Source organism: Haliotis rubra, unplaced genomic scaffold, assembly GCF_003918875.1.
Source record: "Haliotis rubra isolate DU_JTF1 unplaced genomic scaffold, ASM391887v1 Scf249, whole genome shotgun sequence".
NCBI lineage: Eukaryota > Metazoa > Mollusca > Gastropoda > Lepetellida > Haliotidae > Haliotis > Haliotis rubra.
This window is the reverse complement of record NW_025766547.1, coordinates 494,392-521,450: the sequence shown is the minus strand read 5'-3', so window position 1 is coordinate 521,450 and position 27,059 is coordinate 494,392. Positions and strand designations below refer to the sequence as shown.

The 27,059-nt window shown below is 43.4% G+C and overlaps 1 protein-coding gene across 1 annotated transcript in view; it reads right to left on the bottom strand.

Moving 5' to 3' along the window:
- LOC124279255 (telomere-associated protein RIF1-like) overlaps nucleotides 1–27,059 on the bottom strand; it is a 59,681-nt gene that overhangs the window by 11,120 nt on the left and 21,502 nt on the right. The window contains 12 exon segments of the mRNA XM_046715073.1: nucleotides 325–3,203; nucleotides 3,205–4,666; nucleotides 4,945–5,032; nucleotides 6,263–6,349; nucleotides 6,828–6,907; nucleotides 7,432–7,617; nucleotides 17,231–17,336; nucleotides 17,915–18,141; nucleotides 19,134–19,322; nucleotides 23,013–23,155; nucleotides 23,392–23,491; nucleotides 25,364–25,513. Coding sequence (XP_046571029.1) covers nucleotides 325–3,203; nucleotides 3,205–4,666; nucleotides 4,945–5,032; nucleotides 6,263–6,349; nucleotides 6,828–6,907; nucleotides 7,432–7,617; nucleotides 17,231–17,336; nucleotides 17,915–18,141; nucleotides 19,134–19,322; nucleotides 23,013–23,155; nucleotides 23,392–23,491; nucleotides 25,364–25,513 — 5,697 coding nt within the window.

The window sequence follows — 27,059 nt, the reverse complement described above, 5'->3', positions numbered from 1 at the left end:
TGGTACTTCCAGTATTTTGCGCTGCACATTTTTCAATGAAAGTCAGTTACTGAACTATCGATAGTCACACATACTATGGATGCATCGATACCTTTTCAGTTCTACCATCGATTAATTGCTATCGGAGACTCAACACATGCAATCCATCGATAGTTGGATGCATCGTTACAGCACTAAAGCCCCCTTTACCTTCACACACACACACACTGCAAACCTGATAACAAGATATATTTTTCAAGATTGTTCAGGAACAAATTATTATATCCTGAATATTGCACTCATACAAGGATATAAGAAATTATCACCCTCAATATTTAAACTCACCTTGGAAGGAGGGGAGGGAGAGTTGACTGGGGTGTCAGAGATAAGTCGACGCTTCTTCAAGATCCCAGCACTTGGGGAGGCACTCGGTGAATGAAACTTGAACACTTTGATTGGCTGAAAGTCTGGGTCACATGGCCTCTTTGAGGGGCTGCTGTTGTCTGTGGAGTTCTTTTGCTTCAGTATGCTGCGCCTCACAATACTCATTCCACGATCAGCCAACCGGTTTCTTGCCCGAATTCTATTCAAGCTGAGCACTTTGGAATCAGAAAAGCCACGATGAGCATGGATCACTTTGCGCTTGGGCTTTTCAGCCGATTTCCTTGGAGTATCATTCAGAGGATCAACAGTCTTAGGTCGAACAGGAGCACTAGCAAGACTTGTATTTTCATCACAGGTGTCAGTAGCATCAACACAACCAGTTTCAGTTTTCTCAGGTTCATTTTCCATTTTTTCTGAACTAGTTTCAGTCTGCTCTGGAACAGATTCATCTTTTTCCAAACCAGTTTTAGTTTGCTCTAAACAGGTTGTACTTTGTTCTAAATCAGTTTCAGTTATTTCTGAACCGATTTCCATTTGTTCCAAACCAGTTTCAGTTTCTACAGCACTTCCAGAGTTATCAATTGTTGCCAAGGCAACCACATCACAATTGCTAGTCACTTCGTCTCTATCATCTGTTTTAACCATACATTTTGTGTCAACTTCCAAATCTACTATTGAATCTTTTTCTTCCAGAATTCTCTTTGGTCTGGGAGATGGTCTGTTTCTTGTTCTTACCAAAGTTAAAGGTGAAACCTTGGACACGGTTTTACCTGCTAATTTGGCTCGTGCTCGTAAAACCAGTTTTGAGGACCGCAGTCGTACACTGACTGGAGACGACACTTTCGGCTTCGACATGTTCCTCTTTCGTTTATTGCCTAGAGCAACATCTTTGCCAGGAGGAACTGGACTTGCCAAACTACTTATTATCTCATCCACCTTTCCCTTGATCTTGTCATGTTCAGCTGCCCGAGGGGAGTCCTTACAAAATGACAGGTCCAGATTAACAAACATTGACTTATGTTGAGTCTGTGATGAGTCAATAACATCCATCGGACTGTCAACTTTATCACTGTCTTTATCTTTATTCTTTTCCTGTATCAAAACTGTTTTCACTGCACTGCATTTACTCTCTGTCCACTCATTTGGATCATCCACACTCGAATCCTCAGATTTCTTGTCTGACATTTTGGAAATGGACCTTTTTCTGGCAGCTTCGATCTTCTGTTTGGTGGTACTGCGTCTCACGGGGACTTGTGAGGGCTTGGCAGACGGCGTCTGCTCGCCTTCCTTAGATATGTCCTCACTAGACATCTGGCTTTCTTCTGGTGTCTGCTCATTTAGTGACTTGGAACTGTCAAACTCCATTCCGACTATAATAACCTCTGTACCTTGCTGACTTTCCTCTGTCTGTCTATCACTTTCCTTTGAGTCAGTACTTTCTGAATTCACACAGCTCTCCTCCAAAATAATTGGCGTCTCTTTTGTACCAACTGTAAATGCAGGATGAATCATTTCCTGACCAGGGTCAACCATCTGGGGTTGAATTCTCCTCGGTTTCTTTCCCTGCGAGGAAGAAGAATCATCACCTCCAGAACTGGAACTTTCTGGACAAGCTGCATCATCGACTTTCAGTGGATTCCTGTAAGTCTGCTTGACCTGGGAATCAGATTTGGTCTCCTCATCAACATCAGCTTTAGATTCGTCCCCTTCTTTCTGGTTACAGTCATGACCCAAATCTGTTTTCTCCAACTCTTCCAGTGGGTTTCTCTTCCTTGCTTGAGACTCTAGGTTTTCGGACTCAGTCATCTCAGTAGCTAGACTCTTCCTCGTTCTCTTCCTCTTGGGTGCTTCTTTCGTCTTCTCCTCAGTCTCCTCTAAATCAGTTTTATTTCTTCCTTGCCTCTTTGATGCAGATTTTGATTGACTAACTTGAGACAAAGGAAGATCATCTTCTTCCTCATCATTTTCTTCAACATCTGCTTTCCGTTTCCTTCCTCTTCTGGGCTCAGTCTTCTCTTGACTGTCCTGCTCTGACTGCGAACTAGAAACATCAACTTTTCGTGTTCGTCCATACTTCTTCCTAACCTCCTCTATATTTCTATGAGGCAACACATCTTCCTCATTCTCGGCAATCTTCTCCTGAGAACTGTCAATCTCGTCACTTTCTTTCAAACTTTTTCTTTGGCGTCCAACCTTCTTCTTCCCTTCCTCTTTTCCATTTATCAACTCTTCCTCCTTCTCAGGTTCCTTCTCCTGAGAGCTTTGTTTATCCTCAGACTGTTTCTCCAACCTTTTCTTAGCACTAGGAGGTCGGGCACCTCTTCTGGAAGGAGTACTATCAGCAGGATTTTCAGACTTGGAAATTCCATCGACTTCAAAACCATCAAAAGTCTTCTTCTTCCTCTGTCTCGGTGTCCTCCTCAAATCTTCCAGACCCATTTTCTTCGGTGTATCCTGCTTCCTCCTCCTAGATGCTGGTTCATCAGCCAGAGTGGAAACAAGGTCGACCTTGTACGACCCTTCAGACAATATAGTCTCAGCTTCTGAATTTGCTTGTGAGCTCTGGCTCGAACTGGTGCTTTGAGAGCTGCTTGAAGCAGTCGTACTTTGGGAAGAACCTTCTTTCAAGGTCGATATTGAGTCTGGATTGTATGCAGTCACAGTGTCAGTTGGACAAGTTTCAAACAGCTCCTCTGTAAACTTTTCCCCTGTCTCCATCTCTGCTTCTTTGTCTTTAGGAATCTCAGAACTTTGAGAAATGGAATCTTGAGAACTTCTTTTAACTGAGTCAGGATTGAGAACACTGACACTGTAGTTAGAGGATGAACTCGATGCATTAATCAACTCCTCTCTCTGTCCAAAGCTCAAAATGCCGATTCGAGTCAGGATCTGAATTTACAGCTATCTGTGAGTCCGGCCTCTCTCCTGATATCCTTGGAAACACAGGACTAAATTGCGATTCCATTGTTTCCAAGTCCTCCCTGGTGTCTGCTGTCGGAAACCCTTGTGAACACGGGACATCAGCGTTTTGGGACGCGCTGTCTTCACAAACTGACAAGGGTTCTTTGAACAGAGCCTTTGACACTGCTTTTTCAGGGGAACCATGAGACAACACATTTATCTCTTCGGTAGTCAGTTTCTTTATTTTCAAAACAGGCGTCCCCAGCTTGACATCATTCTCTTTGTCATCCGATTCTTGGTCCTGACTTTCTATTTTGTCACATTCCCCAAACAAGTTGCGACTGGAGGGCAGTGATAAGGGTCCAGGCAACACACTGGATGAATCTTTCACTGGTGTCTCCTCAATCGAAGCGTTAATATCAGGGGAGAACAGATTCTTTTCACTAAACTTTGAGGGAGACTGTGTGTCTTCAACGAACGAGTGAGACGACTTGCGTGACATGTGTGTGCCCTTCGATGGAGACATCGTATCTTCGACTACAGCGTGCAACAACGACACCTCCATTGTGGTTGACAACTGAGTATCGGGAACGAAGGATTCATCTGGAGACTTGGGATCAGACACAGGACTCTTTCCTTTGGCAGGTGATTTCACCAACCATTTATCCAGACTACCAGCTTGAGTGCTCTTGCTTCGATCTCGGCTCCTGTTGGGCGACTTCGCGGAGCTTGTCACCTCCTGGCTCAGAGACTTCTTCCCTGGTGACCTTGACCTTCGTTCTGGTGGCGACTGACTAATTGATTTGAACGGACTGAAATGTTCCACACTTCCTTCCTGGGAATTCTGGGAGCCACTTGTAGAGTTGCCAGATTCTTTCACGGATTCTTCCTCACATTTACTCCCCACTGAGGAGTCACTTTTTCCCAGGGATGAACTGGATGAACTTCTCAAGGTATTCAACCACTGATCACCAAGTGCGTGCATAAGGTTCTGCTTCAAGGACGGACTCGCTGAAGGTTCACTGGAGTCAATATTAACACTTGAACTGACCGACTCGTCATCTTTATTTCCTTTCACCTTTGAATCTTTAAAAGCCTCCTTATCTTTTGAGCCTTCGAAATCATTTTTCGTCAACTTTGATTCCTTATCTGCTGATTTCGGTTCCTTCTCATTTGACTTCTGCTCCTCGTCCGACGGTTTCGTATCCTTTCTCGACCTCAGAGACCGGAGAGTTGGAGGCGCATTGGGAGGGCTCTTCATCTCAGACTTTTCTCCCTCCTTTTCCTGGCTGTCATCGTTGCTGAATCGCACTGAACGACGCCTGCGACCTCTCTTTCCGTCTGACGTGGGATCATCGGCAAGAGACTCTGTGCTTGAAGACTTTGGCACAGTGGCTGGAACCTGAAGGAAAGATCACACAGGAGTGAGTGAGTGAGTGAGTGAGTGAGTGAGTGAAAGAATACTTAGCTCTTTTATTACTTCTATATAGAACAACAGGATAAACATTATGAAAGGTGGATCAAGATTTCAACGATTATTTATAAGATTCAAGTTAGTTTAGGGAGGCAACTCAGAACAGCAAATTGTATTGATTTGGATGACGGATTTGAGCTTGGAAAATGTATCCAACTGTACTTGTAATTTCTGACAAGTTTCTGACTATTGCCGAGTGTCCTTACCTTGTCATGTTCAAGGTTTTGTGACTGGCTTGAATTAATGACTATCACTGAATTATCTGACTGTGGCTGTGACTGCATAGTGATGGAACTGAAAAAGAAACCATAAACACATGAACTACCATTACATGATCCAAGACAAACACATTTGTTCTTGTATTAATTACCACTGCACTCAGCAGTAAGTGAGTGAGTTTAGTTTTACGCCGCACTCAGCAATATTCCAGCTATATGGCGGCGGTCTGTAAATAATTGAGTCTGGACCAGACAATCCAGTGATCAACAGCATGAGCATCGATCTGCGCAATTGGGAACCGATGACGTGGTCAACTAGTTGCCTCTTATGACAAGCATGGGTTACTGAAGATCAATATTCTGAAAGAACTGTATGATGGCAGCTGTAATATATACGAATCTGGACCAGTCAATCAAGTGACTGATACTCTCATCCATGATGTAAGGCGAAGTAGACCAGCTACTGACGAAAGCGACCAGACCATTTGGAGTCAACTATGGATGTCAGGGCATATTGTAGTGGGTGGTGGAGTAAGTGTTGTTTTTACCATTTCCAATAATAGTCCAGCAATATCATGATGGGTGGAGAGACACCAGAAATGGGCTTCAGACAGAGAACAGATGTGGGCAAACAAACTCAATAATCCAGTCTGGACCAGACAATCCAGTGACAGTCACCATTAGCATCAACCTGGCATTTGACATACCATAACCCGTGTCAACCAAGTCAGGACCACATGAAACCAGTTAGTTGCCAATTATGACAAAACTCTAACCTGGATCTTCATGGGTCAATTTTGTTGGACAATAGTAACAGCAAGGTCAGTATCGACTTTAAGTTACATGATGTTTCGGGACAAAATCTGTAACATATTTGGTCCAAAATATTATGATTCCTAAAAAGTAACATCTACCTTCCAGGGGTGGAAATAACCCATTGCCCGACGCCCGAGTCCAGTGTGTTTTTCTGTCGGGCAAGCAAATTTGTATATCACACTGTACCGGTGTCCAGTTGACTTTCCAATATTAATTATTTTGTTTATTTTTAAAAATCAACAAGAAAACAGCCGGTATAGTGGAAAAATTATCAGGGCAAGTGATTTTACATGTGCCACTGTACCGGAGTACACTAGCAATTTTAAAGTTATTTCCACCCCTGCCTTCTATGAGGCCAAAGAAACAAGACTGTCCACACACAAACCTCATGTTTCACCTGCCTTCAAATGGTACTGTATATCTCAAATTTTAAACTAATATTTAACTGCATGATTCAAAACACAAATGATGATAGTCTATTGGAACTCACTCCTGCTGTGTGTCTGTGTTGAACTGGGAGGCCATCAACGACACGTCCTGGGAGAGGTCAAGGTTGTTATACATCACTGGGAGTGTCCTGGAGAAACCGGAAGTGAAGAGTGAGTGAGGAGTGAGTGAGTGAGGGTGAGTGATATGAGCAAAATGAGTGAGTAAAACCCAACTCACCTATCAGGAACAATGGTCAGGCAAAAACAATTAGACGTTTTCTGTATTGGCTAAAAACAATTGCTTGGTAAAGTTTGTTTTTCTCTCTCACTTCTTTTGATAGGAAAATAGCAATCACACTGTCAGTAAAACCTTTCATACGACTGTAAAGTGCAACATATTCAAGATAATGACTGGTTTACCTATAGTGAAGCACACAAAATCATGCTACTGTTAAAAATTTTATATAGCTTTGGTGCAACACAAGAAAACCAAGAAAAGAGGTTCAGAGTGCTCCAGATTGTGACTGTTCTGGAACTTGAACCTTCATAGTAATGACAGCAGGACACATTATTTGAAAGCGGAAAGAAATTGCAAATACACATTGTACAAGTGATAATGTAAGTCACCTTCTCTCCTTCATCACCTCCTTCTGGTGCTCCGTCAAAACTCGTTTCTTCTTGGGCGACATCTTGATGACCACAAAGTCCTGAAGACAATCAACAACCAATCAGGTGAGGTGAGGTGAAATTGGGTTTAACGTCGTGCTTGAGAATATTTCGCTCATATGACGACGTGTATGCGTATGTATGTGTATGTGCGGCTGCTTGTACTAGCCCAGACTGAAGCTGGTTTTATAGTGCTAGCCCACTGAGATACCATGCCGCAATGAAGCATGAATACCCCACTCAGACACATTATACTGACTCCGAGCCGACCAGTCCTTGTACCCATTAATGCCGAGCGCCAGGCAGGGACCAACAAGTACCATATTTTAACGTCTTTTGGTATGACGCGGTCGGGGATCGAACCCGCGACCTTCCGCTCTCCTGGCGGACGCTCTAACCACTACACCACGGAGGCGGTCACAACCAATCAGAATCAACAACCAGCTATGATACAAAAGCAACCACAATCCACAATCAGCAAATAAGTATAGTGAGTGAGTGAGTGAGTGCTGTGTTACTATTCAATACCAGATTCCCAATGAGGAATAAGCATGTCCATCCATACCTCATCTCTGAAGTCGTTGACAGAGAGTTTCTTCCTTGCAGTTCCGACAGGCCTGACATCAGGAGGGGGCAGTTTAGCAGGGGATTTCTTTATGTTGGGGGACACAGCCTTATGCATGAAGCTGCCCACGATCTTGTGGGGGGAGGGTAGGCCAGGGAGGCGTGCATCTGGGGTGAACGAGTCCATCTACAAAGGAGATTATTTTGATATAAAATTGCAAATATTTCTAAAACAATCACCTGAAATAGGACTGCTTGCCTCATCACACCACATTTTCCAGCATAAGGTTTCATGAACAGTCTTTCGGAATCAACTCGCCTTCTAAATTAAATATATTCCTCACAACAGATAGTGACATCAATAACAACAGTAAGCCCGTTATGAAATCAGTAGCCATGGAAACCGCATCTGCCAATAAGTATGGTAACATGACAATTTGTAACAAGATGTCAGAAGATGACGAATCACACCGGCCCCAACATATTTGAAAGAACAAGTGATCTGACTGTTACTTAACTCTTTCAACACCAGTCAACCAGAGGCATTTACTGCCATGACACCGAGTTCCCAGAGACTCTGAGGTCATAGATGAAGCCTATGTTTATGAAGGAAATTATAAGCTTGTAAAACGTTATTGCTACTACATCCCATACACCATTTAAAAGATCTAATCCTACTGTTGATAAATATGAAGTTTATTTTTATAATATTATTCAAATAATACAACTACAACTTAAATAAAATTATTTTTTAATGAAAATGCAAGCTTACATTTATAACGTCCAGATAAACCACTAAAAAAGCAAAAACTATGGCGATTTTTTTCCATTTGTGACATGTCATAACATGCCCGTGCCTTTTTCTTTTATATTTTCATTTTTACGTAATCAGAAAACTATTATAAAAATATTTCTTAAATAATATGAATGGTCGCCTATTTCCCGATATCTGTGGCTTTCCGCTCGGTAACATGAAATAACAACGGAAAATACCTCCGTTTTCGAAGCGTCGTATGAATAACATGGGAGACGAATCGTCTGATGTCGGGTATCGTTCGAAAGCTCTGAACATCAACAACATCACTGAACCCTTGCCAAGAGTATTTTCACAGTTGTAAGAAGCGATTTTATTGGATAAAAAATTGGTTTCGAACGACGCTTTTTCGCTACAGTCTGCTATAAGGGTCGTGATTGGTCAAAATCAGACACGTGACCTAAGGCAGCCAATCATATAACGGTAATGGTTTCCACCTTGTAAACGAAAACTTTTAGATTTAGACGAAAGTTTTGGGTAAAATAATGCTATTTTGAACATATTAAGCAAGAAATCGCTACCTATACCTAAATTATGGAACTTATTTGACGTATCGTGGTAGGTTATGACCTGTGACAAAAATGCTTCATGTATATATTTTCGCATTAAACATCGTGTCCGAGCGTGAAGATTGAGGCGGCGAGAGCCGGGATGTCACTTGTCAGTGATTTCACTTACATTACATGATCGCAAAGATGGAAATTTATTAAAATCTAAATATTTTAGATATTTAAATACTTACCTTACCAGAGGTCTTATGCATATTACCTCAAGCTCCGCTTAAAGAGATCAGACAGTCTTTGATTCGCCATTCTGTAGAACGGCCACCTCGTGTATCGACGAGTGTACAGGCAACGGAAGGGACGTGATCTCCCCTCCCGCGCAAGCGCGGTCCATCCAAAATCACTTTTACTGACCAGGTCCGAAGAGCCCAGAGAGGGGAGGAGCATCCAGCGTTGGGAGGGAGTTACCGCCCTATGGTAAGGTAAGTATTTAAATATCTAAAATATTTAGATTTTAATAAATTTTTAACTTACCTTACCATAGGTCTTATGCATATGGATTCGACAGTAGGACGGGCGGTGTCGGGCTCCAGAGGACCGTCCACGAAAAACCCACATGCCAAGGGAAAACCAGAAGAAACTACTGAATGTCGCCAGACTGTCATGGGAGGCCTGGAACAGGAGACAGATAGTAACTAAAGGCAACCCTAAGGAAAACAAATACACCCAAAGTGTAAGTTAACCTGAAGACCAGAAGGTAAGAAGAAGTAGTTACCTAATGGGCGGTAGGATGGGTGAGTTGCTGAGCAACCACCAGTGGACCAAACGATTGAAGACCTTCCACGCCCTCGACGGCCAAATCCCCGCAGGGTAATGACTAGCGAAGACAGTAGAGGACTTCCAAAACAACCCTCCATGATGGCTGGAGGCGGTGCAGTTTCTGTGGAGAGCCATGGTGGATGCCAGAGCCCCTAATCTCATGCGGATTAGTGGCTGTAGGATGAGGCAGATCTTGCGCGATCGTGGCGGTCAGGATGGTGGTCTGAAGCCAGAGCGCAAAGCGTATTCTTATTAACTTCACCTTTGGCCACAGAAGACAGCAGGATGAACAGTCTCTTCACGAGACTGCCTCCTGGAAGATGACTTGGCAATATAAATCTTAAGTGCCCTCACGGGATCAAAGCAGCTGTTCCTCAGCGTGCATTGAGGTCCTAGAATGGAAGACAAAGGAGGGATGGAGAAGATCCTATCCGGTTGTCCGGCAGCTGGTTCTTGGCCCGCGAAATCCCAAAGCAGTCGAGAGATGAACAAGACCATGCCGTGACTGCTCAAAAGCACCCTGGTGACATCCAATCGTGGATCTCACTAACCCTAGCTGCTGTGGCCAGGGCCAAGAGAAAGGCTGTCTTCCTGGAGAGGTTCTCAAAAGAAGCCCGTGTCAAAGGGCTCATAAGGGGACCTCTCAGATGACCTAAGAAACGGCGTTTAGGTCCCAAGCCGGAGGAGGCCGGAGCTTTGCCTTCTGGTCCTCAAGCTTAAGCGCTTTGAGGGCGGCGATGAGTTCTGGCAACCTTGAAATCTTTTTGTCGCGCTTGACCGCCAGAGCGGAGTTAAGAGCCCGATAAATAAGTTCCTATAGTGTTGCCCTTGAGGCGCCGGGACTTCGAAGAAAGAGAAGGAACTCTGCTATAAACTGAGGAGAAGCCTTCAATGGGTCCTTGGACTTCTGTGCACAAACTTCTCAAAAGAAAACCCACTTATCATCATAGAGTGATCTTGTGGAGACTTCGATGAGCACGAGCAATAACCTTGGCGACACCCGTGGAGTAGCCCTTGGCCTTCAGCACCTTTTGCAGATGATCCAACCGCGACAGATGAAACCGAGTCGGATCGGGATGCCACTGTCGACTGTGGGGATGCCTGAGCAGGTGAGGCCAGTCTGGTAACTGTTATGCGGACTTCTTCGGCGCCGACGGGCGCCGAATCTGGGAACCAGGTTCTAGCTGGCCACCAAAGCGACCAAAAGCAGAGCGAATCGTCTCTGTCCGCTTGACCTTTGCTATTACCGCTGGCAACAGAACTGGTGGTGGAAAGGCGTGTTACCGCGTCCAGACCCTCCCGACAAGGACATGGCGTCGACCGCCCATGCCGCTGGATCTGGAATCGGAGAACACGCATAAGCGGCAGCTGTGTGTTGAAGCGAAGTCGCAAAACAGGTTCGATCAGAGGGCGGCCCGACTGACTGTGACAAAGAAGTTTGAACGCTTCTGGATGTAGCATCCACTCTGTTGGAGCGGTTTGCCCGGCCTTGAAGCGTCTGCCAAAACGTTCTTGCACCCTGGGATGTGTCGGGCTCTGGCGCTGATGCCATTATCGTCCAGGAGACTGGCCAGCTGGAGCGTCTGCTCCAACAACTGTTTGGACCTGGTGGCGTTCCCTGATTGTGAATCAACCACACCACCATGGAATTGTCCGGCGCTATCAGGAGCCTGGTGTTCCATAACAAGAGGCGCAGTGTCGAACCGCTAAAATGACTGCTTGCAGCTCCAAGTTGTTGATGTGCCATCCTAGGCTCGGTGCCTGACCACAGCCCCGAGGTGGTCTGGTCGTTGGTGAGCACCCCAACCTTGAAGAGAGCGCATCTACTGAACAGTTCGTGATCGCGTGAACAAACTCTGTCAAGGAGACTCCTGCGCAGATGTTCGACTCGACAGTCCACCAGCGGAGGTAAGCGTGGAGATGCAGGGCAAAGGAACCTCAACTGAAGGTCGTCCGCCTGGATGTAAGGCAACAGGAAGCTGTAGCGGCCCGAAGCATCAAAAGCGACCTCTGAGCGTCAAGTCCTGGGCTGAGGTGAGGAGACCTAGAGGGACTGCCACTCCCTGAGCACGGCGGCTGGGATAGACCTCGGTTGGCGAAACTGACAATCTTTTCTCCAGCGATCTAGCGGAATCCTGACAAAGTGCGCAATGTGTCAGGAAGAGGCCTCCTATAAGCGTCAGTTCCTGGGGCGGCTCCAGGTGGGATTTGTCTATGTTGATAATCCATCCCAGTTGCTGCAAGAGATGAATGGCAAAGTGCATCTGTTTGCGAAGCAACTGAGGGTCGAGGGTGGTTCATGAGACAGTCGTCTATATAAGGGTCGAAGTCGATGCCCCTGAGATGGAGGAACGGGTGATCGGCGAGGTAATCCGGTAAAAAGCCAGGGGCGTGGAAATTCCAAATGGAAGCACTTTCCACTGGTAGTGGGACCCGTTGAAAAAGAACCTCAGGTACTTTCTGTGGCGGTGGTAAATGGGCACATGCAGGTACGAGGCATCCTGAAGGTCGAGGCTGGCCAGCCAGACCCTGAGCTTGCAAGCTTGGCTCGTGAGCTGTTCCAGGGACACCATGCGAGAAGTGAGGCGGTTCGAAAGATAAAGGTGGTTGAAAACTGCCATGTTGTGAATCATCGTAGTTTCCCTGGAGTCCTTCTTAGGAACCAGGAAGATTGGTGAGTAGAACCCGGGGACTGTGGGGGTCTAGCACTGTCTCTATAGCTTGTTTTGCGTAACAGAGTGTGGATGCTGTCTGCTAGCAGTAACTGTTGGTCTAGAGCATACACACGTGACTGGGCGCGTTGAAGTCAGAAGCGGCGACACGGCGATTGGCAGCTTGTAACCGGTCCTGAGAATGTTGGTGATAAGCGGGTCTTCAGGATTGTCCAATTGGGCCAGAAGATCCCCAGTCTCCGCCTACTGGAGTAGAGGGCCGAACCGGCACGACTGGGGGCGGGAGGTCCCAGTCGTGTTGGTCGCAACTTCAGCGACCCGAAGTAAGGCTCGTCTCCCCCACCCCTGCCGGGCGTCGAAGGGGTCCCAGGACGATCCTGCTGGCGGCTGAAAAACAGGTTCCGGATCTGCCACGGCCCACGTCCTCTTCCAGAGGCGTCGCGGGCGAGTCTCTTCTTCGGGGCGTAGCGGCGCTTCCCTCTACCCCTTGCAGATGATCTGCCACGAAGGCCGAACTCAAAGCTTGAGCGTGGACAAAGAAACCTCCGTATTGGTAAGCTCTGCGTGTTCCTTATCCTTATAGAAGCGAAGCGCGCATAAAGGGGCTCTTAACAGTTTCCTTTTAAACTCTTCCTGCCAGAACAGGGCTCCAGGAAACCCATCCGCCCGAACAACCGTTGTCATGGCCAGAGCCGCCTGGTGGCGCCAGCAAATCATGCAACACCTTGCCCTGCCATTGAAACAGGGTGGTAAGATGTTCTAACCTTGATGTTGTCTTCCGTCAGATCCCAAGCAGCAGCCCGAAGTTGCCGAGGCCAGCGCTGATACCGGCTTCAACATCCGGCAGGAGTTCTGCATCAATGGCCAACATCTTGGAGTCCTGCACTTTCGGTAGGATGCCTGTGGGGAAAGCCGATAAGCGCGAGGGACTTCGTCATGAGCGGCGCCTCCATCGGGCAAAATCAAACTATGAATCTTATAGTCTCCTTTGCTGCGTGACTTAGGAGCCTTTATCGTGGTATTGAGAGACAAAGTAGCAAAATCAGCGTCCAAAGAAGCCACAGCATCAGCCACCATCGGGTGGTGGGGGGAGGAGTAACTCGGAGAAGACCGAATAGCCTTCGGGTCGGCCCGAACCTGAAGAGGGAGAAGGACAATCCGGCAGGCTGTCGGCAATCCAGTCGAACACAGCAGAGAGGGAGAGGTAGGTGCCCCATCATCATCATCCTCTTGCAACATTTCCTCATTATAATCGGAGAAAAATAGCTCCTCAGTGTCCTCCCAGGACCGCGGTAGAGCAGTAAATCGTTGACCGAAGCAGCAGGCCGATTGGGCGCCACCGATGACAACTGAAAGCAGCACTCAAAGTAACTGTCGGGGAGCGTGGGCGTGCGGCGGCGGCGAACAGGAGTGACCTTGAGCGGGACCCGGCGGTATCGCCTACCTACGCATCGGTGACCGTGGCGCCTCTCCTATCCTTGGAGCGTCACGGAGGCGAGACCTTGAGTCAGACCGGCGGCGGCGAAGAAAGTATCGAACTAAGGCGAGGACTCCTAGACCGATGATGCTGCCGAGGAGACCTGGAGCGAGATCGTCGAGAACGATGGGAACGCTTCGGCGTCCTGGCGTCGAGAACGCTCTTCCATTAACTGGCGTTGTAGGTTCTCCTCTCTAGACACTGTAGCCTTCCTGGGGATACGGTAGTCTGCCAAAGCGTCGAGTTGGCGCTGGCGCTGGCGTCCGGTACAGGCGTCGGCGTCAGCATGAAGCGTCGGCGTCGGCATAAGCGCGGCGTCCGCATGGAAGCGTCGGCGTAGAGCATCGGCGTTGGTTGAAGCAACAAGTCAGCAACTGGAGAATCAAATTGCCACAGGCGTCGAGCGCCGGGGACAAAGCTGAGCAGCGGCGCTGGAGCGGTGCTAGCAGGCTCCGGCAGCTGCCGGCAAAAGGCGTCGAAGCAACTTCTGAACCTCCGGATGCGACAAAGCGTCCGGGTGGGATAGGTCAACAAAGGTGTCAGACGAAGCAGGCTTCCAGGCGTCAGCAAGCGAGGCGCAGGGGTGGGCCGGCTGATCTATCACAGGAAAAGAAGCGTCCGACCGGGCGTCTGAGGGAGAAGACCGGGAGTCCACAGAAGAAACAGGGAAGACATTTTCCTCTTCCGTTGTGACAAAGCGTTTCTTCTTAAGCGCTGAGGTAGGCCTTGAAATCTGCGACGGACAGCGAATTACAAAGTGACAGCGCTTCGTCAATGGAACAGGCAACAGTCGCACAGTCTGGGCACCAGGGGTGTGGGTCCTTGGCGAACTTCTGCACCTTGCAGATGCAACAAAACTGCGGGTCATGCACACAAAAGCTGTAACACACAAATGTGAAGCGTAAAAACCTAGAAACAACCCCTGCAGGCGAAAAATGGAAGCACCCTCCCACAAGAATGGGCAGCCCAAGTAAGTGGGACAGTCGTTAATAAACAACCAAGATGGCTGCCCCCACACTGAGCCCGAAAAAGCGTGAAAAAACACACAAATTAGGCAAGAAAAAAGAAGGTACACAAAACAAGCATGAAACAGAAGGTGGAAGAACCCTAGGGGTATCAAAACACCCAAACATGCCGCGTGGAAAAAACTTCGGAGCGATGGGGACACACCCAAGCGAGAGTGAAAACATAAACACGCAGGGTAGCCAGGTAAAGTGAAGTTACTTGTAAATTATGTTCTTCACCCACAGAGAAGAGACATAAGATAGAAAAACATACATACCAATAACTTTAATATCTGAAATCTATTAGTAAGTGTCTGAAAACTTAGCGAACCAAAAGCGTCTGACCAGCAAGGCGGCTTGAGTAAAAGTGATTTTGGATGGACGGCTTTAGCTGGCGAGGAGATCAACGTCACTTCCGTTGCCTGTACACTTTCGTCGATACCGCGAGGTGGCGTTCTACAGAATGGCGAATCAACGACTGTCTGATCTCTTTAAGCGGAGCTTGAGGTAATATGCATAAGACCTATGGTAAGGTAAGTTAAAAATAATAATTTTATATGTACGTTTGACAACTTTTATGAATGTTGTTGTTGATTTTATTCATTAGTTTATTCAATTTATTTAATGAATTCCTCGAAACATCGTTACTTTGCTCTTTGACAATGTTATTGTGGACCCACTGCCGAAGCATGTGTCCGAGAATCGTTGTTTTCAATTACATTGCGAAAAATAGTTTATAATTTTAATTCTGCTGATAATATATGATAAATTGAAATTTAATAAGTGTTTTCAGACATTGTGAAATGTGATAGATTTAATATATGAATCATAAGTCAGGTAGGTTCCTAAAATTATGTCTGATTTTGGCGTGACTGCTGCCTGGCGGCGCTTTTAAGCGGCCTCGGTGTCTGGGGACTCATAGCGTTGTGGCTTAAGCGGCCCTGCGGTGTTGAATGCAAATTTTTTATCGACTAAATCCGAATGCGGCGGGAAATCAGGAAAAGTGAAAATTGAATGGGTTAAATCTGCCAAGTCCAACTTGATATTTTTTTCCTCTGTGACTAAATTTGAATAAGTCCAAATCATTTCCATTGAAATCAGGAAAAGTGAAAATACCAAAAATTTGTAAATAGCAAAAGGCACCACTTTGGGATCTGTCTCATGTACTTTTCAAGTTCTGTTGAAAGTATTGAACGATTTTTTAAAGTTATTCTACGGAAACGAAGCCCACCCCTCTTTTATGTGACTAAGTCCGAATCGTTTGCAGGGAAACCGAGAAAAAAATAAATGACAAAAATCTGTAAATAGCAAAAAGCACCACTTGAGATTCTGTTTGATATATATACCAATTTTTGTTGAAAAATATTGAACAGTTTTTGAGTTATGTCCGGAAACAAAATGATTGCAGAAGGACAGACAGACGAGGTGTCGACTATATCCCCCCTCTTTACATCCTGGGGGGATAACAATGGCAACCAAAACCAGCATGAAAAATCAACCACTCGCCAAAACTACTGGTGATTTTCACAATATATTCAACATAACTGCATTGATGACACTTGGTGAATTTATCAACATGATTAACCAGTAATATCAACAGAATACAATGATATGTATCAACCAATCCATCGGTACAGTATATGACCTACTATAAGCTGAATTTTAAGGACCAAAAAAGCAGTCTGTAGAAGGGGGTCGTTTTATCCATGGGTTACGCTTTCGTCAAACTTTTTTCCAGGGGGTAAGAAAACAACATTGTATCACTTAAAATGAACAAACAACAGAAGACGACTTTCCCCGGCGATCAAGTTCAAACATGCACAGATAATATAACAGGATGAATTCTGACATAGTCATTAGTAAAATATAATACAGAATACTATTATCTAACCCAAAGAAAATATATCCTGTAATTTTAGTTACAGTTTTTATGTAAAATATATGTAATCAACACTAAGGTTATACGGACCCTCATGAACGTGGTAAGCAGAAGTTGTATGCACATGGAATGGGGTAAAATATGGAAGCCATTTAAATCCACACATTTTTACCGATGTTACTGTAAACTAGCAGTCAATGGAAAACGAGGCGGTAATCAGTTCGTGATTGTTGAATGAGGTAAAATAAGCAAGCCAGTTTGTTGTTACAATAAAAATTATATTTAGAGAAGCAAAATATATTATGCATTTTCTGTCAACTACACTTCGTTTCGATCCGTGAGTAGACACAATATATATGATTGTGAATTCTTTGAATAATGTGGACCAAAGTTATAACCATTGGTAGCTGCCAGTTGTCTGTGTTTGCCGCGATTGGGACCCCATCACGGGGGATCGATTTATGCACGAAACATACCATTTTGACACTGATTTTAAGGGTCAAGTTTGGGGGTCGTCTTATCCATGGGGTCATCTTATAGACAGTCATATACGGTATTCATCTTATGACAAGCATGCGTTGTGGAGACAAATTATACCCCGATCTCAAGGGGGGACAACTCTAGTGAACTACCTGACTGTACTGGCTGAAGGGCGTCTCCTCGATGACGTTGGTGTCCGTCTGCACCCACCCTGGCAGCATGATGGGAGTCTTCTCCTTCACCTTCATCAACACAGGTCTGCAGCACACATCAGTGAACAATTAAATATAGAGGGGAGAGGGAGGACCAAAGCATGGCGAGGTCACGTGCCAGTTTTGGCGGGAAACAAAGGGAGGTAAGTGAGGGTGAGTGATTGTATGTTCGCTTCAAGGGAATTGAAAGGATTCAAGTTTCCACTTAACCGTTCAGAAGAGAGGATGAGAAAGCAAATAATCATGAGTCAGGATAAGGAAAATTACATGAAACTATAAAAATCATTCCAGCTACGTGACTGTAGTCTGGACAGGACAAACTTGCTGCACACGCCTTGCTCAAAAGACTCTCACGTCAGTGTAGAAAGTTGCACTACACATGATCACGGACAACCATGGGTCCCTTCTCTAACAATGGCAAGCACATTTGGCGGCACTCATACATGCTAATACGGGTCAATTGTTGGGTCGGTTCTCAACTTGTCCTTGTTTGCCAGTAGTGGCATGTTCCCTAGTGACTTGACAGCTGTCCCATCTGATGGGCTCTATGCTGAAGACCTAAATACCCCTTACTGTCCCTTAACGCTTTAACCACTAGACTAACCCACAGCCCCGACCACTCACTTGAGATCTTCTGGGTAGATGGCTAAAAATGGTTCTCTCATCCCAATCCCTGCAACATGACTGAAGGTGGCCTTCCACAGGATGAGGGACTGGTTCTTAATCTGTCGGCGAGGGTGCAGCAACGTCTCCTGCAGCAGCGGCGACACGCACGTCAGGAACTCTGTGTCATACTGCATCGTGTACCGACTCTGGATGCAGGTCGAGATATCCAGCCACAGCTTCTCCAACTGAAACAGAAGCCAGTGAACTACGTTAACCACAAACAAACATCAGGGCAGGTTAGACTCTCAGATATCACCTACTTCAGTGAAAAACATGTGTATGATACTGACCAACCAAAGATCAATATAAGGGCTAATGTAGTTTCTGGGCCAATGATTATCGAATCCTGGCTTGAAAAGGGAGGTAACTCCGTTAAACAAACTGAGTCTCTTCAAACAAACACAACACGACAAAATCACCAAGAAGAAAGAGCCTAATTCAGTTTGAAAATTGTGTGAATTTTTTCCTTTCTTCAAAGATGATCTGTCGCATCTTTCAAAATATTCTGATTTTGGTTAAAAACAGGTGCTTCTGCAACAGGTTTGAAACGGCTGAGTATCAGTTCATGACTTCTGTTTCAACAATGTTTTGTGACCAGTATTGAAAATACAAGTCAGCATGCTGAGCAGAAACATGACTGTGAAGTTGACAAAATTCCCGATATCAGAAGCAGTTATATATCACACACACAGTAAAAGATTCTTATTCAAGACATTTGTCATTCCCACCTCCCAAAAACAACAAAACAAAACTGGAAAGTGGGAAGCATAACACAGACACAATTTTCAGTATCTTATCTGTGAGGGAAAAGTATTATCTTATGGTTGAACGTTTTGTCAGTTTTGTGGAGACCCATGAAGGTCCGGGTCTATTAGAATAGCCCTTCAGCAACCCATGCTTGCTATAAAAGGCGACTATGCTTGTCGTAAAAGGCGACTAACGGGATCGGGTGGTCAGGCTCGCTGACTTGGTTGACACATGTCATCGGTTCCCAATTGCGCAGATCGATGCTCATGCTGTTGATCACTGGATTGTCTGGTCCAGCCTCGATTATTTACAGACCGCTGCCATATAGCTGGAATATTGCTGAGTGCGGCGTAAAACTCAACTCACTCACTCACTCAGTTTTGTGGAGAACAAATTATAACAAATAGAGCTCTTCTACTATTCTTCCTACCTTCTGCATGAATGCTGCATTAAACAGCTTGCTGCACGTCTTCCTGCCAGACCCTGAGAAGAACCAGGAAATGGGTGTGGCCAGTTGTCCGAGCATCCTCGCAATGATGGTCGACACGGTGATGTGCGTGAACAACGTTGACAACACGTCCACAAGTAATGTAGCTCCTGCCGTCACATTTGCCGGTTTCTGCAACAACAGTTTCTGCATGAAAAACTATTCAAGATTCAGAGAAAAATGAGTTCAGACAAGGGCTGTCAGTTTAAAGTATTCAGCACCCGTTCCCTCTCAAGTAGTGAGTTGAGTGAGTGAGTTCAGTTTTAAGCCGCTTTTAACAATATTCCAGCAATATCACGGCAGGGGGACACCAGAAATGGGCTTCACACACTGTTCCCATGTGGGGAATCGAACCCGGGTCTTCGGCTTGATGAGCGAAGGCTTTAACCCCCTGGGTGCCACAGGGACATACATGTCCTTCCCCTTCAACCCTCACGTTGAAGTCCAATGAAAATCAAAATGTCCCACGCACACAAATACACTTCACAGTTTCGAATTCAGCAGGAAATCTCCTGTTGCTTGATACCATCCACTATTATTTTAGACAAAGCTCAAGTGCTGAAAATGACCTTTCAAAATAGGTTTCATCGAAAATGTTGCCATATTTTACACAGTACGAAATTGCGATTCACAGCGTTATTTGCTGTATGTTTTGAAATGTGAAAATCGGAAAATTACTGGAAATACTGAATTTACAAAAATAACATATTCATGATCACTGATATCACTTTTACATGAAATCACTAATCATAATTCTGAAACGTTGCCGATGAATCTAGAATCGGTTGGGATGTTTTCGAAAATACACTTACATGAACGCAGTAAAGAGTGCTTTCTGCCATATTGGATAGTGTTTACAAAATCCCGTTTCGCGATAGCCGGTATTGAGACGCCTATTACATCACATATATTTCATATTCAGCTTCGAAAAATGCATATCTGAATTCCCCATACATGTTAGAATCAAATTACAAATTGTCTTTGTCACCAATACCAACTGTCTAGATAAAAAGAGATGAAACATAATGGGTGTGAAAACAAACGCTGTGCTCGAAAGACTGCGCTTGTTTGAAATGTAAACAATGACAAATTTCGATTTTACACTGCGTAGCATTTTCTGAAATTTTCCAACATTCATCCATCTATACATTGCTTGGAATGGCTCAATACCTTTGGAATATGCATGGAAAGAATATCGTAGCCAGAAATAGGAAATTATAAATAGATACAATGCAATATGACACAAAATCACGCAGAACGACAACTGTAATTATCAGCATTTTTGTCTTCTTCTCATACTTCTTAAAAACATATAACTATACACAGCTAGTCAGAATCATTCTGATTACTTACATTTCATTTTTATTTACAAACGATCCCTGAATGAATGGAAGGGTCCTCGCAAAATCCTGTGTATCCTTAAGAAATAGGTCAGCGGTAGTGATGTCTTACGTCAACATTGTTGTACATATTAGGCAATTTCTTTGAGGTGAAGGTCAGTTGAACAAGAGTAAACACAATCGTTCAATCCTCCCGATTACACTGTCAGTATTATGGGGTATATTTTGTGTGTAGTTCAGATATTTTTTCATGAAACTGACTTCAGTATCTACATTTAGCCTTGTTCAATATCATATCATACGTGCATATAGGGTTTACAGTGTTTTATTCTTTGAAAGTTTTTGATTGTTTGAATATTTGAATAATATTTACATAAGAAATTGACACATTTAGTGCAGTACATTCTATTCTAAACCTTTACACAAGTGTTAGAAGATCAAACGTAGCCATAACTGCAACTACTTTAGTTCCTATGATGTACAATATTCAATGCATTTGGACTAGTATTGCAGTTTCACATGAACAGGTAAATGAACGCGATTTAATTCAACCTTATAAGTAACACTGATAATATTTAATGAAATGATTTATATATATTAGGAAATGTATATGCACACAATTTTAAGGTATTGTCTTGTTCGTTGCATATTTTTGTGTCGTTTTAAACAGAAAACAATAATGTAAATTGATTGGCCAGGTTGGCGTTGTTCGGAAACATTTTGTGATTCTTTATCAATGTTTTCGATAAAATAATCAATTCATATTCGATTAAACATATTGTGATGATAGGATTTCAAACTCTAACTATATTTATATGAATTTTTTTTTTAAAATATATATACCATTTCATGTTTTGGACAAATTTTACATCTATATTCTAATATATAGCTCCATATATAAAAGCTATCTTTTTGCATCTTCCATTGCATACTTATGAAGAGAAATAGCTACATAATCATAAACAAAGAAAATTCTTATCCTAAACAAAATATTTGGGTGTTGTGAAATATTACTTTTCATTTACGTTAAATTGATGCCAAACAGGTGCGTGTGTTGCTCACAATAAGATACACAGTCATACCGTCAATACATATTCAGGACACTATTTAAATGGAAAAATCATTCATTTTTTGTTTTGTCTAAAGAGTGTTAAATTCTGACATCGAGGCCGAGACCTTTCATACAATTAATGGAAATTAGGTGAGATATATACTAATCAGCATCCCAATGTTGTCTTTTTGCTGACGTCGCAAAATAATGTTGTATTATTTTCAGCAATTTCATTACATTTGAAGATATGGCTAGTACTCTGGTAATAACGAAGCAAAATTAGTCAAAATACATCTAAACAAACAGGAGAAAATGGGAATCTAAGAACTAACTTATATATCAGATAGGGCCATCCAAATCGCTACTACGTGATTTCACATGTAGTACGTTGCCATCTTTTCTTATAAATTGTGAAACTACCAAAGCATATCCGCTCGCATTGGGGAACTTTGAACTGGAATAGTTTGGTTCACTGAGAACACAAAATACCGAAAATACAGTGTCCGTATCCACAACAAATTCTCTCCATGTGATCTGAGTTACACTGACCTAGTGTTAAGCATAACGGAGTTATGCCCCCTTATCATTATACGTGTATGACCTCTCTGTCGTCGTTTGACGTCATAGAAGAAAATCTAGTTTTGACATATTTTTTAATGTTGAGCGTATAACGTTCTGCATAAGCACATAAACCCAATTCATATACACTTATGTCGTTTAGATATCAGGCTGTATTTTCCTCGCTCACACTTTCCGTAAAGATGTCAAATTAAAAAATGAAGCACAGTGCTTTTATTGATGTAACAATAAATTTGGAGCAACCACATTTACTGTTTTTATATTTATACCAACAATAGGAAATGTGGACAAATTCAGCAAGGTCTATTTCTCAAACCACCTAGGTAATTGCACTTATATTTATACCAACGGATAGGAAATTTAATATTCTACATTTCTGTGTAATTTTATCGAAGCCTGTCACGTGATGTAGATCCAGGACCATGCGAGGGCATCCACCCGGGTTAACCACTAGGCTAATCCACCATCACGGTACCCCTCTCAAGTAACCCCACTAGGTATCCTAATAAACGTGGAGTGAGTGAGTTTAGCTTTATGCGGCACTCAGCAATATGCCACCAATTGAATACTCCCCAGGGAGTTGAGTTGGTTAAAAGAATGCCAGAAAAAACACATCCGTTGATCAAGGGAACACTCAAACGCCTTGAGCATGTACTAGGTGTGTGGATATGTGCGCTATATAAATATCCTATCATCATCATCATCATCATCATCATCATCATCATCATCATCATCATCATCATCACCTCACGTCTGACCTAATTTTTGAAAACTCTAAATTATTAATCATATTCGGAAAGAGAAGAAATCATGTTTTGCTGTCAGACTCTAGAAGGTAATTATGACATATACCTGCTTGGCAGTAAGAGTAGGCTCTCCTGACTCTGTCAACTCTGCGAGATCCTCAAGCAGGTGGACCAAGAGCTTGATGAAGGACTGTAGATTCTCCATCGGTTTGTTTTTCCGCTTGATCCACTTGGACGGACTCAGAGAAGCTTGGAGATCATTAAAAAAAATGACATAAATTTCCAAGTAATAAAAAAAATGTGTGTTACAGCGCGAGATGTTTCATGATCTGGAACCACACCTTCCCAGAATGTTAGAGAACAAAAGAACTGGGGTGACATCTACTTGAAAACAATATTTACTGGTGGAAAAACATACCATCTGTCAGTAGTCACGGAAACATTGTTGTCACAGAAATCAACACGTAACATAAACTTGGTCTTACCTCCATGTGCAAACCCATTGTTGCTACCAAGAGACGAGAAGTCGACATTGTCTACCACAACCTGACACATCTGAGCCACAAACTCCACAACTGCACTCTCCTGGTAGAAACAAGCAGTGTTTAGGTTAAAACTGGTTTAGTGGATCAGGTTAAAACTGGTTTAGTGGATCAGTTTAACTTACAAGAGTGAAGGAAGTTTTAGGTCATTTTTATTGTTTATTCCAGCAGCATCTGAGCGTGGGTATCACAAACTGCGTTCTCATTTATTACCCATGTAAGGATTCAGACCAATTTGGCACTATCACTCAAAGCATTTACAAGTAATGACCATAGAATCATTCTAAATTATATCACAAAATATACGGCAAGTTTCCCATGGGTGTGAGAAAAGACAATCATTCAAAAAATCCAATACAGCAACTGATTTCCAAAATAAAAGTGGCCACAAATTGTCTTGAACTGTACGGACTCGACACACAAATTACCATAGAACAACAACAGAACTCTCAGAGGCCCAGATAAGCTGCGTATCTGGGTAATTACGCACAGAAAATGTCCAATTACGCATTGAAAAATAATTGTTGCGTACCAATTACGCATTTACAATGTTAGATACGCAAAAAGTTTAAAACAAATGCGTACGGAATATATACTGAACAACAAAAGTTTAGCACATTTTTGTTACAATTAATATCAAAAGAATGATACGAGACAAAATAATGAAATTTGGCCCAAACGTGAACACATGATGACACACTTTACTCGATTGTTGGAATGTTGTAAAAACCATGATGGTGTATGTGCATAACGTGTTTATGCCCATCGGCAGAAAAATCATGCAAACTGGGGTCTATAACAGGGTTGACATGACACACTGGAGTATCAGTATACTGAAACCGCAAAGAATTGTTCAGTTTGAAGCATGAGTCGCCGGCCTGGAATGCCAGAAAATCAATGCAATGAAGCCCTCGGACGACTACGTGCTGGCCAGCAAGTAAGAGACGTCACCAGGCACTTCCAAGTGCATTACAGCACAATTATTCGTTTGCGGCAACGGGTCCAACAAACTGGCCAAGTTAGAGACCGACCAAGGCCAGGAAGGCCTCGTTCTACCACCCCACAGGAAGACCGCCACATAGTGACGTCATCAGGACGACACAGGTTAACAAGCGCCCCACGTCTGGCCAACGAGCTGCGGCAAGCTACGGATACAAATTTTCACCCCCAGACAGTCCGTAGGCGTCTCCATGCAGCAGGCCTACGTGCCCGACGTCCGGTTGTAGGCGTTTTTGTCATTTGGAACGTGTTACCCCTACCCTACAATGTGTAACGTCAGCTTGACGTCCTGGATTGAACGCGTCTTTTGACACTTCCATTGTGCGGTCAAATGGTCACTCTATTTCTATGCGTAATGAATTATAGCATCAAGTGTTACTTGTTGAAAATGAAATACAATTTCCAAAAATTTGCAATACTTTTGTTGTTCAGTATATTTATAAAAAACGCTTGCGTAATGAAAAATACATTGATTGCTATCAAGTATAGGACTAGTGTTGTACTGTCTTAGGATGAGTGAATTTTTATGAACTCATTTCCATTCTAATTAAGTTGGCTTTGATTAGGTATGGCATAAGGCAGTACATACCTGCTTAGTAAACATACTCAAGGACATATACTTAGGTGAGTAAAATCACTGAAATACCCACATATTTGAAAGCAGTGGGTAACGGAAAATGAAATACCCACTCAACATTCATAATACCCACTCCAAAAATATTCAATGGGTACAGTACCCACATGAGCTAAATCTTATCTGGAGCTCTGACTATGTCTGTAACAACACAATATAACAGGAGCCGGAAAACAATACAAGGAATTACGTGCGACCACCAAACTTCCACTTACAACCACGACTATTCGAGTTGTCCTGCTGGGAATTTTAACAGTAAAACAAACGTTCGGTCTTTCTTACCTTTGAGGATTCCTCTTCCAGACAATGGAGGACTTTTTGGCAAAATTCTTCGCATGCAATGTTGGCCTCGGCTGTTGTGACAAGGGCCGAGAGACGAGTGAAACTCCGGTACAGTTCTCCCCACGTCTTCAGCAACGACTTACAGATCGGCTGGGGAGCACACAGGAAAATCAGGACATTTCTAACAAGAAGACAAAGTCATCAATATCCCCCGCAATGGCAAAATACTCTTCATGATTATGTCTACGAGTTATGATTATGTCAAATATTTAGGTGTGTATATAGAAAAGTGGAAGGAGAGTATTGACAGGTTTTTATTCAAGTTCTGCTCCAAGAAAGGAGCACTATCCACCAATTTCAGTCTAAGTCAAACTTGTTGCCATGGAAACACCAAAATCTGGTGCCATTTTATTCAGAATTCCTCCGGAAATTACCAAAAGTCAAACTTGGCACCAGTACACCACCAGATCTACCACCAGATCTATGTGCCAAGTTTGATGAAGAAATATTGAACGGTTTTAGAGTTCTGCTCCGGAAAAGAGCACTACCACCAATTTCAGTCAAAGTCGAACTTGTTGCCATGGAAACGCCAAAAATATTTTATTCAGAATTCCAAAACTACCAAAAGGCACCAGTACACCACCAGATCTATCTATGTGTCAAGTTTGGTGATGAAATAGTGAACGGTTTTAGAGTTCTGCTCCGGAAAAGAGCACTACCACTAATTTCAGTTTTAGTCAAACTTGTTGCCATGGAAACACCAAAAATATTTTATTCAGAATTCCAAAACTACCAAAAGGCACCAGTACACCACCAAAATGTAATTTTAGAGTAAAATTGATATTTTATACTTATCCTGACTCATGCTCTTTTGCTTGTCTTCTTCTTCTTGCGAACATAGTGGAACACTTGTATCTCCTTATTTGAAGCTCCCTTCAAAATAAAATCACTAATTGGTACTCACCACGAGTTGCTCCCCTTTGTCTCCCCTGGCGGGAAAGGTGTCGCCACCCTCTGGCCATGTGCTCCACTCTCTCCTGATTTAGCGAGCCCAACACTTGAATTTACAGGGAAATCCAAAGTGTTATGTGGGGAGGATGGAGGAGCTAACCTCATGAGTCAGGATAAGTATAAAATATCAATTTTACTCTAAAAATTACATATTTTTCCTTATCCTGACTCATGCTCTTTTGCTTGTAGCATCCTACGGAACGGAGGTGGGTAACAGAATACTTTGGATTTATAATTAGTGATTTTGTATAGATATACTGTAATATCCCCTACGGGAACTTCATGAAGGCTTAGATTTAGGATGTTTCCTGTATAAAGAAAACCATAGGTTATATAAAGCCATTAAAGGGGAATTACATTATGAATATATTGAACAATACATATAAATTATATATATATATATAGGTGACTCTGATAGAGGCACTGAAATTGACTATACCAAAGTATATGCTTAAGGTTGAATACTTAAGCTGAACATATATACATAGCCCTAAAACTCCGTAGAGTTATAAGCTAGATGAGTATGTATAAAATACATATTAATCTTGTGAGGATAATATTTTAACGCCTACGAGGGACTGTCAGTTGCTGAGCGAGGACCAGTGGTCCGAAATGGTGAATGCCAGAGACATCTTCTGTAGTGATGTCTCTCAGGTAGTGATTAGCAAATACCATGTTAGATTTC